Source organism: Etheostoma spectabile, chromosome 18, assembly GCF_008692095.1.
Source record: "Etheostoma spectabile isolate EspeVRDwgs_2016 chromosome 18, UIUC_Espe_1.0, whole genome shotgun sequence".
Classification (NCBI taxonomy): Eukaryota; Metazoa; Chordata; class Actinopteri; order Perciformes; family Percidae; genus Etheostoma; species Etheostoma spectabile.
In genome coordinates this window covers 7,990,882-8,003,671 of record NC_045750.1, presented here as the reverse complement: position 1 = coordinate 8,003,671, position 12,790 = coordinate 7,990,882, and the positions used below count along the sequence as shown (strand labels likewise).

At 41.8% G+C, this 12,790-nt stretch overlaps 1 protein-coding gene across 4 annotated transcripts in view; it reads right to left on the bottom strand.

Annotated features, from left to right (window-relative positions):
• slc24a4b (solute carrier family 24 member 4b) overlaps positions 1-12,208 on the bottom strand; it is a 36,953-nt gene extending 24,745 nt beyond the window's left edge. The window contains exons 1-2 of one of the 4 annotated variants that reach the window (XM_032542951.1): positions 11,180-12,208; positions 6,135-6,239 (exon numbers count right to left, since the gene is read on the bottom strand). In XM_032542951.1, coding sequence (XP_032398842.1) covers positions 6,135-6,239; positions 11,180-11,342 — 268 coding nt within the window. In that variant the 5' untranslated portion in view covers positions 11,343-12,208. The remainder of the gene's footprint in view (positions 1-6,134; positions 6,240-11,179) is intronic. The other 3 variants (XM_032542950.1, XM_032542953.1, XM_032542952.1) reach the window with 3 other exon arrangements.
• Positions 12,209-12,790: the final 582 nt, after the last annotated feature.

Here is a 12,790-nt window from a genome sequence, read left to right as displayed (position 1 = left end):
CTTGTTAGGTCGATACATTCCCATGCTCAAACATCACATGTATTTTTCTCACATGCTTATATAAGCTCTTAAACACATGCAATTTCACCTGCATGAACACACTTGCATAACAATTACAATTCTATGTTTTCCCGTGAATTCCCCTCAGCCTTTTTGTGACTGTGTTTACGAGTGTAAGCAGTCAGGCTGTTGGATGAGGCCAAGCTGGTGGACCAGAAGACTCCTGGTTCAATAACTTAATGGGCCGCTGCTGTGAGACGTATGCATTCAGCTGGGTAGAGGAGAAATAGGTAAACGGCTCCTTCAAGGTGAGGCATGGCTCCGTTACAAAGAGAGCTGAGCTACCTTGCTGCTGCAACTATATGCCTTTAAACCTGCTGAAATGTCCTTTCTAGTCTGAGTTGGAATCCTTTCCCCCCCCCCCCAAAAAAAAAAAAAAAAAAGTTCTTGCCAAAAGGAACAGAATGAACATTTGTGTAACAACCAGGCTGCAAATCTGAAGCAGGTCAGAATGTGAATGAGTGAACACACGAGGGGATCAGGCATGTTTGAACTGTGCACCATGGAAAGTGCTCTGTGCAGGTGCTCGTGCCTACGCTCCCCCTCTCCGCTGCATTGTTCCACCGTTGGCATGCAAGCGAGCAGCAAAGCGAGGTCAGTTTCCATTATGCACAGCAGCATAATCCCAGCTTGTGTAATTCCCTTTTAAAAAGCCTCCTTCTGGTGTTTCCCTGGAGTTGACAAACCTGCATTCCAACAAGGACTGGCCGCCACAGACTAGCAGATTTCCCCCTCCTGTTGCTGCCAGATTTCCCCCTCCAAATAAAAACCGCTGAATGGTCCATCCCTTGGTTTTCTGCCTTTCATTTTCACCAACAGCAAAACTCACCGATACAAAATTTACATTAAATCAACAGTGCAAGTTTTTGTAGGGGTGATGACACTTCCACTTTGATCAACTGTTCCTGCTCACCCACGTCACTTTTCAAGGCTAACACGCAACATGTGCACTCCCTGCCCGAGAGCAGATTAGTGCCATATCTACAACCACTACAATCAAATCTCATCGGATTAATTCTTAGTACCAACCAAGCATTCCAAAACCTTTGTTCAAGGCCTACTACTTTTTGTTGTCTACTCCCGTTTGGCCAATTACACCACTCAAGTGGGAGTTTTTATTAATCCTTTATTTAACCAGGAAGTCCCATTGAGATTCAGAATCTCTTTTACAAGAGAGACCTGGCCAAGGTAGCAGCCAAATCACAACACATACATAAACACCAAGATACATTTTCAAGGTAAAAAAGTACAAAATGTTAACACAATTAGACTCAAGAAAAACAAGAACATGTCTCCATTACAACCTTACAATAGTTTTAAATTTGATATATGCCATTAGCACCCTGCCAAAAAGGAGTGTCTAAAAACAAGATAAACACTAAATCTTAGGGAAAAGGTGCTCAAACAATTGAAATTCTGTCCATGAAGCAAGAATTTCACTTGGCAAGCTTACTTGTTTTAAGATTATAGTGTAATGTTAAACACTTGAACAAAGTTTTTCCAAATAGTTTGCAGTGCAGCATCTTTATTAAAAGCTATTTATTCCTCCTACAGAACAGTGCTCTGCCCCCTCTCCTAATTTTCATTTCATCAGTCGATCCCACATGTGGGAATTAAACAGAATATTTTGCCCCAAGTAACCTCAAGTCAAACAGCTAACATGCATCTCTGATCAGACCGCTCACACAGGCTTGAAGAGAGCATGTAACTTCAGAAATACATTTCCCCCCCCCCCCCCAAACACCATTTCTATCCAGCTAGGTTCTAGGTTATTGCAACTTTGTTAAATTTAGGTCAATAAAAATTAAGAGTGCCATTTTTTCCATTTGTCATGGGACTGCTACAGTGGAAATGTATCTCAAGGGTGGTATGACTCATGCGCTTCATGTGATATTAGACAAAAGTATCAGCCTCTTGCAGTGTGATTTAGCATTTTATACACACACACACACACACACACACACACAGCCCCCCCCCCCCCCCCTGCATCCAGATTACACAACGTGCAACTGCTTTGAGATCATACACTAAATATTTAGTCTGAGATACAGTGGTATCATACACACATTGCCCACATGGCTACCTGTCTTGAAGGGGAGGCCGGTAATAATCATGAAAAAAAGGACAATGGTGAAAGTTTACTTTTCTACAGTATCTAGCAGCAAAAAAAGGATTAGCGTCAACATCGCAAAGTCCTGTGATGTGACTATCGCGCATGCGCACATCGCCAAGTCGATGCTAAAACACAATATCGTTCAGCCCTATAATACATTCGTTCAAAGACAATAGGCGTCCTTAAAGGTTGGATTTTTCCTCATTTTCTAATGAAAGCATTAAAATTAATTTCAACAAAAGATGATTTTTATTCCTCTTTTTAGTCAACTTTAGCATGGGTTCATAAACTTATGAGCACCACTGTATGTTTTCTCATTTGGTTTAGTAACTCGGGTCACAAGTGATACTCTATCGGCAGAGCCGTTTCATAAACTGGAAACTTGTGGTAATAAAAAGGCAGAGCGCTCTCTCCCCGTGGGGTAAAAAACAAAACAAACCACCCCCCCAAAACAAACAAGCTGTTCTACTAAGCGCTTGCTAGATTTTCCATTGTGGAATCCGGATGCAGAAGTTTCTTGTTGCATTGGTTTTCAGGGTTCGTGTGCTTTTCTTTTGGCATTGTTTCAGTCTTTGCAGTAAGTTTGTGTATTTGGTTATGTTGTATGTATTTGCATCGCATTTGCTAAATGCTGCACATGTGTTGTCAAATTTATGAAGAGATTTTCTTAATTTGCTTGCGTTTCCTCTTTTTGCGCATGTTTCATTAAGTTGCAGTGTGTTTGCCCCTTTCGGCCACCGTACTTTTGCAGACTGAGCTGGAGCACTAAAACACCTTGAACAGAATGTTGTGTTTTCCAGGAGTTATTAACAAAAAGCCAATTAAAGAGGCACTTATGATGAATGGCTGCGCTAGCAGCACAAGTCTCAGGACCAGCAAGACAACATTAGCATCTTGTGAACCTAGGGAAAAGGGCTCCCTCGCTGATCACACAAATAATGATGAAGCAAAGGCAGAGAAGCCCAAAGCGGGCTGAGTGTAATCTATGCAGCCCACAAACAGCCGCTTAATTAAACTGAGCTCCAGATGTTGCATACACCGATAAAATAAAGCCTCCGATAGTAATTCCCAGCCATTCGAGCCGGGGTCCATCCACGGCAAGGGCTGCCTTTCCCTGGAGGGGTGCACACCAGTTCCAGACAGACAGACAACTGCTCAGGGAATCAGGACAAACACAGATCTGTTATTACAAACATGTTTTTCACTTATTGTGAGAGTTGTGAACTAAGATGTCTATTCAGTTCACGACTAATGTTTAGATGGTAAACAAGTTTGTCATCGTAGAAAGATTTGACTTCCCCTCACAGAACATGAACATCCATTCTGATTCAGACTCCCTGAAGGGATTTTGTTTCATTAGCAATAATTTGCACCGATTAGCACAACATGTACAATAAGTTAATTGTAGTCAGACTCAGACTTATTTTTCTGAAAGCTTCAGATAGCTTGTCTTGCTTTCCCTGATGTGTTAAATTGCTCCATATTGAGTTGGTGAGTGAAAAAACTGGGTACTTGAGAATGGAGGCTTCAATATTGAAAACTAGGGCCGTTTTTCTCAACTCATGTCTATGAGTAATGGCATTTAAGATCAAACCACTAGTTGCAAAATGTTTTGATTAAATGCCTTTAATATTTATGCAGTGACTTGATTTATCTTGTATCAATATTACCCTCATTTCTGCATAAAGTGTCAAAGATATCAAAACTGCCAAGAAAATTTACAATTGTTTTAGTTGTCAACCCCTGCCCCCTTATTTTAAGAGTTTTGGCCTAGAAGCCTAAAATGACTTTGTTAAAGTGCTGTTTTGCAATATCAAATACTTTGCTTCTATATGATAGTATGTACAGCTATACTCAGAGTCCTTCAAACTGCACACAACTGGGCAAAACAAAGCCAATGATCAGCTGAAGTTCCAGAAATATGCATGTGTGACAGGATTATTCACAAAACCAAGACCCAAGAACAACAAGTCATATGATCGGCTCACAGTGAAGAGGCAGAGCAGTGGAGGGATCAAAAAAAAAAAAAAGGAGGACTAGAGCCGATGAGAAATGTGTGGAATGTGAGGTACAGTCTGGTACCTCCGGTGCAGAAGACATGAGGGGGAAAAAAAAGAAAAAAAAAAGTTAATCCTTGAGGATTAAGAGGAAATTTAAAGCCCATAATCTTGTCATTTAGTTTTGTGACCATTTCAATGCAAACTTTTTCCAATTCAGTGTTTGTTTTACTTGTTTATGTATAAAAACAGCAGGTCACAGCACCAATGATGCACTAATCCCTGAAGGATTCTGCCTACTGTGACCAGTAATGAAGTCCTAGCCAGTTAGTCCGTCCTGGGTCACATGCGATGCCGCATTTAATAATAATAAAAAAAAAAAAAAAAAAAAGAAAACATCCTTTGTGTCATCCTGTGTGCTAGCCAAACACAAATAGAAATACAAATCCAATATTGAGTTGCACCTAATTTAGCAAAATAATTCTCCTCAGGGCTTCTCAGGCTTTTAATTAAAAGAAATCAAATATTATAACACTTTAACATGTCTCCTTTCCATATAGATTCACTTTATGACTTTAAGAGCGGTAGATAAATCCTGAATCCTGTACAGCAAATTAATATTACAGTACCAGAAGTACTGTACATGCATTCATCATGAAAACGCATAAATGTACTAAACCTCTAGCGCCAGTGGTTGTAAAACAAGAGGTAATTCAAACATGATCATTGTTGCCAGTACATTTCAATCAATCTCAATATCATGAAAAACGTATCTTTAATGTCATCGTTGCCTGATGCAGCAGTGTCAGTGGAACTGTCAGCAGTCTAATTACAGAGAATGCCGCTTCCTTTAAGTGTACCAAAGATGCTCTAACGCAATCAATACCTGAATCTTTTAAAAGCCCTTTCAGTGCTTATTGCAGCGCAAGTGATCCAAACTGAGTCAGAATAGAGGCCCAAGAAGGAGGTTAATCAAGGCAGCACATCAACTCAAAACTCCACAGCTATTGGCTGTTGCGTTTTTCCTACAGTTGATGTATGTTTTAAATCGGCATATTTGCAGTTTAGTGTCCCAAATTTCCCTTAACGTAACCTCATTTGTACAGGTCCTACCCACTGACCAATCAGCTATTCTTAAATTTAACCACTCAAGGTCAAATGCCTATCTGGAATTAAAATGGAACAAATGGAATTTGGGACACTAAAGTGCACGTAAACCCTATTTGTCTTTGAACAACACAACCGTTTAGAGTTCACCCATAGTTTGTGTATACAATAAATCCTCAAACTGTATTAGTTATCAATTAGTGGAGAATCCACTAAAGACAGTCATTAATTCTTGTAAGAATATAAATTGCGTTTAAAAAAAAAAGGAATTCCCAGGCGTAATGTGTCTTGATATAAAATTGTAAGGAGATGGTACGTAAGGATATGACAATAAGAATATATCTTTACTATATCTCATTGGCAGAAAACCACAATTTAAAGAACAAGCCATTAACTGTGTTGAAAATGTTATGTAATACAGTTGCCTACTTATTCCTCCAGCAGACATGGAGCAACGTTAACATTCATTTGATGTCGTGTTTCTGTCTGCCGACGGCTCAAAGTCAAAGATTCACTCTTCTTGTTTTGGTCTGTGAGTTCCTGAGAGAAACATCTGGCTCTTTAGCTTCTAAATGCACCACGACATTTACCAGATAGTTGCCAACTTTTGATTTTCTGCTTTTGGTGCTGGGCAAGTAGCGCATAGTGGGCTATTCATGGTGTTTTTATTGCGGGGACGTGAAACCAAACCAACGCACTACAAGACACTAAGTGCTCTGTGGAGCTGTGGAAAACCGCACAGTCAAGTGAAAATGTAATGTGGGTCCACCCTTATGGAGGGACCTTTGTCACATTAGTCATTTAAATTCATTGTAGATTAAAAAGTTAATCAATGCAGCTTTAATCTCATAGCATACCTGGTGCTGAACAGTTCTGCTCCGTTTCGTTGTCTCCTACTGAAGCCATTAGCCGTCTTCCCCAGTGTTCAGGGTCCGGATGTCCCTCCACTAACATTCCATGGCCTGCAACAGAAAATAAAACACAGCTGCTTATCACACATTCATCAAAGTATCCAAGCACGAAAGTTCCCGGCACATGTTGGTGGTTAATGTTTCCTTTGCCACGGGGAAACCTTAAAACTATTTTGCACAATGTATAAAACTGCAATCAAAACTATCATGCCACTCTTGCACATGTTTCAAGGCCCAAATCATCCATGATCACTGGCATTAATCCAAAACAAGGTTCTCTTTTCTTTAATCCCTTAAAAGTTTATTTAGATATGCCATTTTCATTCCACGCCAGCAAAAGCACATCAACATGCAGCTGCTGTGCCATTATGTTTCAGGGTGGAGTGCACAAGTTTCATTAAACTGCTCTTAAGCCTCCATAATGAGGACATAAAATAACTACTGTCCCGAATCTATTATGTAAAATCGTAACGAGCTGAGCGGCATTTTAAATTTGCAATTTTCATAAAATGTCAACACACAAATATAATGAATTGGCAAAGCAGTGCAGGATGATTAAACAGTGATGCATGTATATGCAATTATGAGCAGACCCCTGGGGAATACCCTGAGGGCAAATGGTCTGCGTTGTTCAGACTACCTCTGTGTGGCTTTTTGTTGTGGGTTACAGAAATTGGTTGTGAAAGACTGTATCAGGCATTGGGCACATGATCTTCAGCGTCTCCCTGACCATGTGAATGTGTCCATGATCACTAGTCTCAGGAGGCTAATTCCTCTTCTGGCAGAGATTCAGCAGAAGTAATGGTGAGGAGACAACTATTTTAAGGGTAACTCATTTAAGAACACTGACCCTTTACATACATACATACATACATACATATCTCAATTCCAGAATTTGTGGAAATTTAGCTACAAAGAAACAAAAAAAATAGCTTGAAATTTAGATTAATATGTTGATTAACTAATCAATTGAATGACTAATACCTTTGGTTTGGAGTAAATTAGAAATGGTGCTGTGCTGCTGACTACATATCTTTGTCAAATCTCAAGCAGTAATAATTTTGATGAGTATGGTGAACAAACCAAGCACGTTATCACCTTTAGAACGTGTTTTTGTGAATTTGAGCAGCCTATCTACGAGTCGTTTGTGGCCAAGCACAACCTGACAATGTTAGTCAATTAAATGTTTAGTCACCGATACTCATTTTCTACTCTTCAACCTTCCAGTTAGTGTTTTTTCCTCAGGGCAGCTACCTGTACCTAATGGTACTTTTGGTGCACGGACAGGTCTTCATTAAATGGCTTTTAATCTAGTAGAGTTAGACAGCGTGACGGTCGGCAGGCACTGGACAAACAGATTGTACACAAGGCGAGTGCAGCTGCTTCCAACAGCTCTCCAATCCAAAAGACCAAACCCTCCAGTCATTGCTTTCAACCTGTTCCTCCTCACTAAGCCGCCAAGTTTCTTACAGTCTATGGTCTCCCCTGTTTGTTTTATTTTATTGTAGCAATGCTCAAAATACAACACTGTCCAATGTAAGGCCAGGGGAGGGCATGGACATATGGACACTGTGCCAAGAGATGATCACTTTTGGCATACATAAAAGAGTCGTGTGTAGATCACATGGGGCATTTCCCATTTACACAAACAGAATCAGAACCACTTGACCACAACTATGACATCTTTTTAAAAACATATTCTACGAGGTTTCCTGGAGGACGACGGCATGCATGTGCGTGCGTGTAATGAACATGGGCCATTTATTGTACTGCATGCTCCCCGCCAAGCATCTGAAACAGGAAAAACAATGAAGGCCGGATTCTGTCAGCGCTTCTGGACAATTAAAATAAGGGCTGCAGTCTGTTGTGGGCATGAATTACGTGATTAATCGTCTTATTCTTCTGTACTTACGAAGTTCTGTGGCTTCTGGTCGACAAAACTCGAGCCAAGAATCACTCGCCTTTGTGTTGGTAAAGAATTACAAAACATTTGCTTTTTATAGCTTAAAAACGCCACCCCCCTATCTTTAGGTTTATGTATTGCTTTGGCTATAAGTTCAACTGGAGGTCACTTTGGGGTCTCAGAAGGTGGGATACACATTTGTTACTCATTGATGTTTTACAGTTTAAATTTAAAATATAACTAATGCAGTAAATAAACATTTTTTGCTGGGGTCAAGAAGTCAGTGCATCTTTAGTAGCTGATGGGGTAAAACAGTAGAGTTGCACCATTTTGATAGTTTAGATTAATTCATTGTTAGTCATTTTTCCAAACAAAAATGCCAAATATTGTCTTGTTCTAATGCAAATGTTGACTGGTTTTTAGTCATAATCTTTGAGTTTTGGACTGTAACTCCAAACAAAACATTTGATATCGTCACAAGCTCTATATAGTCTTATAAAAGAAAAACATTTTTCACTGTTTTCTGATGATTTGTTTAAAAAATAAATAAAAATAAAAAAAAACATTCAGATAAATGAGACTTTTCTTGTTTGTTTGTGATTGGTCCCTTGGCTTGGGTCTGTTTATTTCTGCAAGTGTTTTGTCTCCCTCCTTCCCGTTTTTGGGGCCCTGGGACTTCTTATGTCCCAGCGTGCTGTTTGTGAATAATATATTTACTATATTATGTTTTCTGAATACATAAAAAAAAAAAAAAAAATTTGATCACAAAAAGATAAAATAATGAAAACATCACAAGTTGCAGGTCTATGACAAGATTTAAAAACTGCTCAGCGTTGCTGGTATACTTTGTGTGCCTTTACTTTAGAGATAAGCACATTTTGTATGTGTTGCACTGCTTGGTATACACAAAGCAATAAGGCCATCCTAAATTAATTCTGACAACTTCAGTTACATTAAAGAGACCAAGTCTACTCGCTGTCTTGGAGCAGAAACAAAGAAATTAACTCAATGGGATGAAAAGGCTGTGAGTACACTTCTATCAGACGAAATCAAGTAGCAGAGTGAGACAAGAGTGTGCAAACAATGGCACAGTGGTAATGTCATCCTCCAGTTCTGTCCAATCGGCTCAGCCGGGAGATTGACAAAGGACAACCATCAATCTTTTTGTGCAGTTCTCCCCTTCTAGGAGTATTCACATTCCTGTTGCTCCCTCCCCACCCTTTACCGTCAGTCTGCTGCAGCTACCTGTCAGAGCTGAGCCCTGCTTCTCATAAACACCTGTTCTAATCCCCCACAAGCAACACCATCACATATACCCCAGCAGCCCCATCAGCATGCACAACATTGTGTTGCGCCCCACCCCTCTTTATGGAAATGTAACCTGGGAGTAGTACATCAAATCCCATCCATCTGGACAATTCAGAACACTCACCCACACTACTATCAATCAAATGGGGGGGGGGCGACAAACAAGGTGCAAGTTTTACTGTGACATGACAAATGTGTGTTCCTGTTGTGATGGATGAAAGATGAGAAGGCCACAGCTATTCAGTTAGGCAGATCTGATTATGGTGAGCTTTAGGTCTCGTGGGTTCAGAGGGGATTTCTGGTTTCGTCAAACACTCCTCATCCATGTCACCTTGAAATACCACCACCCCCACTTCTGGTCAAACAGGCTGACATTCACAAGAAAAAAGCGTTCAGTCAAATACCCCCACATGACAATCACCGCGTGTGGGTCAGGCGAACTTGATTAAATGAAAAAAAGGCAAGCCATTAGTGACAGAGGGGGGCTTAAATGGCTCCCAGTGTCTGCCTTTGGAGATAAGAGATTTGCACTGGCCTGTATGATATCATTCCAGAATAATCTTTTAAGCCTCTTGTTGTTTTAATGTAATTAATAAAACTCCTGATACATGAGTTAGAGATCTCAGGCCGTTGTTGTGGTGAATATACAGCAGCTTTCAGCCCGGGGGGGGCAAGCACACATGCAATAATTCCTGATTTAAAGGCTCCCCTGCACTAAGAAATGTTTGCTAAATTCCTGTTGCCTGTGCACAGTTGTTCCCTTAATGTGAACAGCACTGTCTTGTACGATGTGTTCCGTCTAGTTAACCTCTGATCTCAGTGGTGTGTCACATATCATTCCTCACCAACAAAATGTCAAGGTTGATCGTTAGTTTACATAACTATGCGAGGCTGTGTGGGATGCTGCGTGTCAGTGTTTGCACGGGCCTGCGGTAAGAGTTGACATGTGTGCATGCGAGGGCATGTTGTTTGGAGAGTGTGTGCGCGCGCCTGCATGGGGGAAAACTACACGCATACGATCAGCCATGTGAGTAGTTTGCTCAGCGCACACCTCGAGCATCACCTAGGAATACTGAAACATTGAGCAAGCAAACGCAGCCAAGTGTTTACCACCCCCCCCTTTAAATGGTCGGCAGTGGCCTCTGCGTAAAATCCGCATCCCTCCATGGCCATGCAGAACCTGGAAGCGTGCTGATGCTCGAGGGTGGTTGAGGTGAATCAGTGAGTGCGATGATGTGAGAAGCCCCGGGCCAGACGAGATGATGCCAGCATTAACCACCATCCTGAGCTCCAGTGTAGTGTGACCGACGATCGCTGTGTGCATGTGAAGCAGTCTGCCTCTTGAATTAAAAACGTGCCACGGCGCGCACACTGCGGCATACAGACGCATGTGTCCAACATCGAGATCCAAGACAATGCTCTAATCGGACAACATGTGCAGCTTTGACTTTTTTTCTACGGAGCGTGTTGAGCCAAAAACAGAACACATCATTGGTTGTTTACTGCATTTTAATAAAAACTACACACTTCATCTAAATGGATAGAAAACCACAATCAAAAGCACCGCATACTCATTTTGGACCTGCTCCGGTGTATATTTAGCCTACAGGCGATTGTATAGCTTTGATGCCATGCCCTTATAAAGCGCAGTGGTTTGTTTTTGGGATCGATGCTATTTAATTACAATTAGCCTAACTGATCACTGCAGATTTCTGAGCTCCTCCACTACGTCCTCAGCTTCCTGTGCCCCAGTGCATCTCAGCAGTCTCTCCCCACTCACCTGTCTTGGTCAACAGCGCCGACATGCTCCACGCCACGAAGAGGACACTGCAGATAAAGCACACCTGAACGAAAAGCATCTCCCTCCTCTTGCGAACTTTAAATATCTTTGCAATTATTGTCTTTTTGGACACGCTCACGGTGTCGGTGTCATCCCGCTCCATGCTTCGCTGCTGGGCCGGCGGCCACTATTTTTGCGTTCTTAACAGCCAAAGAAACAGCCGCCCCACTTGCCTCTTCACACGGAACACAGCCGGGATGTCGTCCTCATTTTATGCCGTCCAGGGCGCAGATGGAGAGTAGTGAAGCGGACAGTTTCTCCCCCCCCCCTCTTCCTCTTCGCCGTTAAGAAGATGCCTTTCAGCTGCCGGATATTAGACTGGGCAATGACACGGCGGTCAAATTCCGATATAGCCTATAGACTCTAGAGCTCCAAATCAAATCAAGATAGCACTGCTTCTGAATTCGGATTCTGCAAGAGGATAGGTATCGGACCGGCTCCCATTGCAACATGTATCCTGTCCCGTGAAAAACAAAATCATCTGCTGCAAAATCCTCTCTCCATGTAGTTTCTGTGTGGCATAAAATGCGTCAGCGTACAGTCAGAAACGTGGAATCGCTCAGCTGCGCCGTATCGCCAACTCCACGCACCTGCGCCTGTTAAGTGAAACCAATCTGTGTTCATCAAGGTTAATTGTCGAATTCCGCCAGCAGTCGTGCCGCTCGCCTCGCTCGGGCGCCTCCCCCTTCACATGACTTCCTCCTCAGTGCAAAATACTTGGTGCTGATCAGTGGGGAGCATCAGTTGCCTTTGCTTCCAGCTGCCCTCTTACTATGCGCCCTCCAATGAGACGGGGCCCCTTTAACTTTCCCGAGGACTGCATGTGCAAACAGCCAGTTAAAAAAAACAAAAAACACGCGTTGCTTGTTCTATATCTAGGCTGTCCTCAACGAAACCTCCGTAGAGCTGCTCATCGATCACCCTGTAGCCTACTCTCAGTCCTGAAATCTTTCACCTTATTCGCGCGTCGCCGTGAGATCACACGTACAGGTTTGGTTTGTGCGACGAGGCAAGCCCTATCATGCTGCTCAAACTACATAAAATCGTGTACACTGCTGTGTTATTAAACCAAATCCAAATTTTCCCGAGTCCCGAGCACAGCCGCTCTAATAACTGGCATCCAGCTCACCTGCTGTCCTCATTTTGATAGCATGCTGAATAATTAAGGTTATAGATCTTCAGGCTCATGTGCGCCTGGCCCCCTCCCTTCTTCTTCCAAATCTACAACCATGAAATAATTCCTCATTGCCAAAAGTTTTTTTTTGCCAAGATTATAATGGTTTTTACGTTTTGCCCTTCAGAAAATTGCTTCACACAAACAGAGCTGTTGAACCTGCACAATAAATAATGCAATGGGGCCCTTTATGTCAGTGTGGCAGTAATAAATTAAATGTGGGTAAAATGTGTCCTCCACTCAGTGATGAAGGACAACAATTAGCCTACCATTATAAGGGGGAAAAAAATTCTGCAAGTATTAATTTGAAAGTGCCTCACTTTACCATTTTAGGTCATGAATATTCCACAAATGTAATGTCAGTTTAACATGCTGAG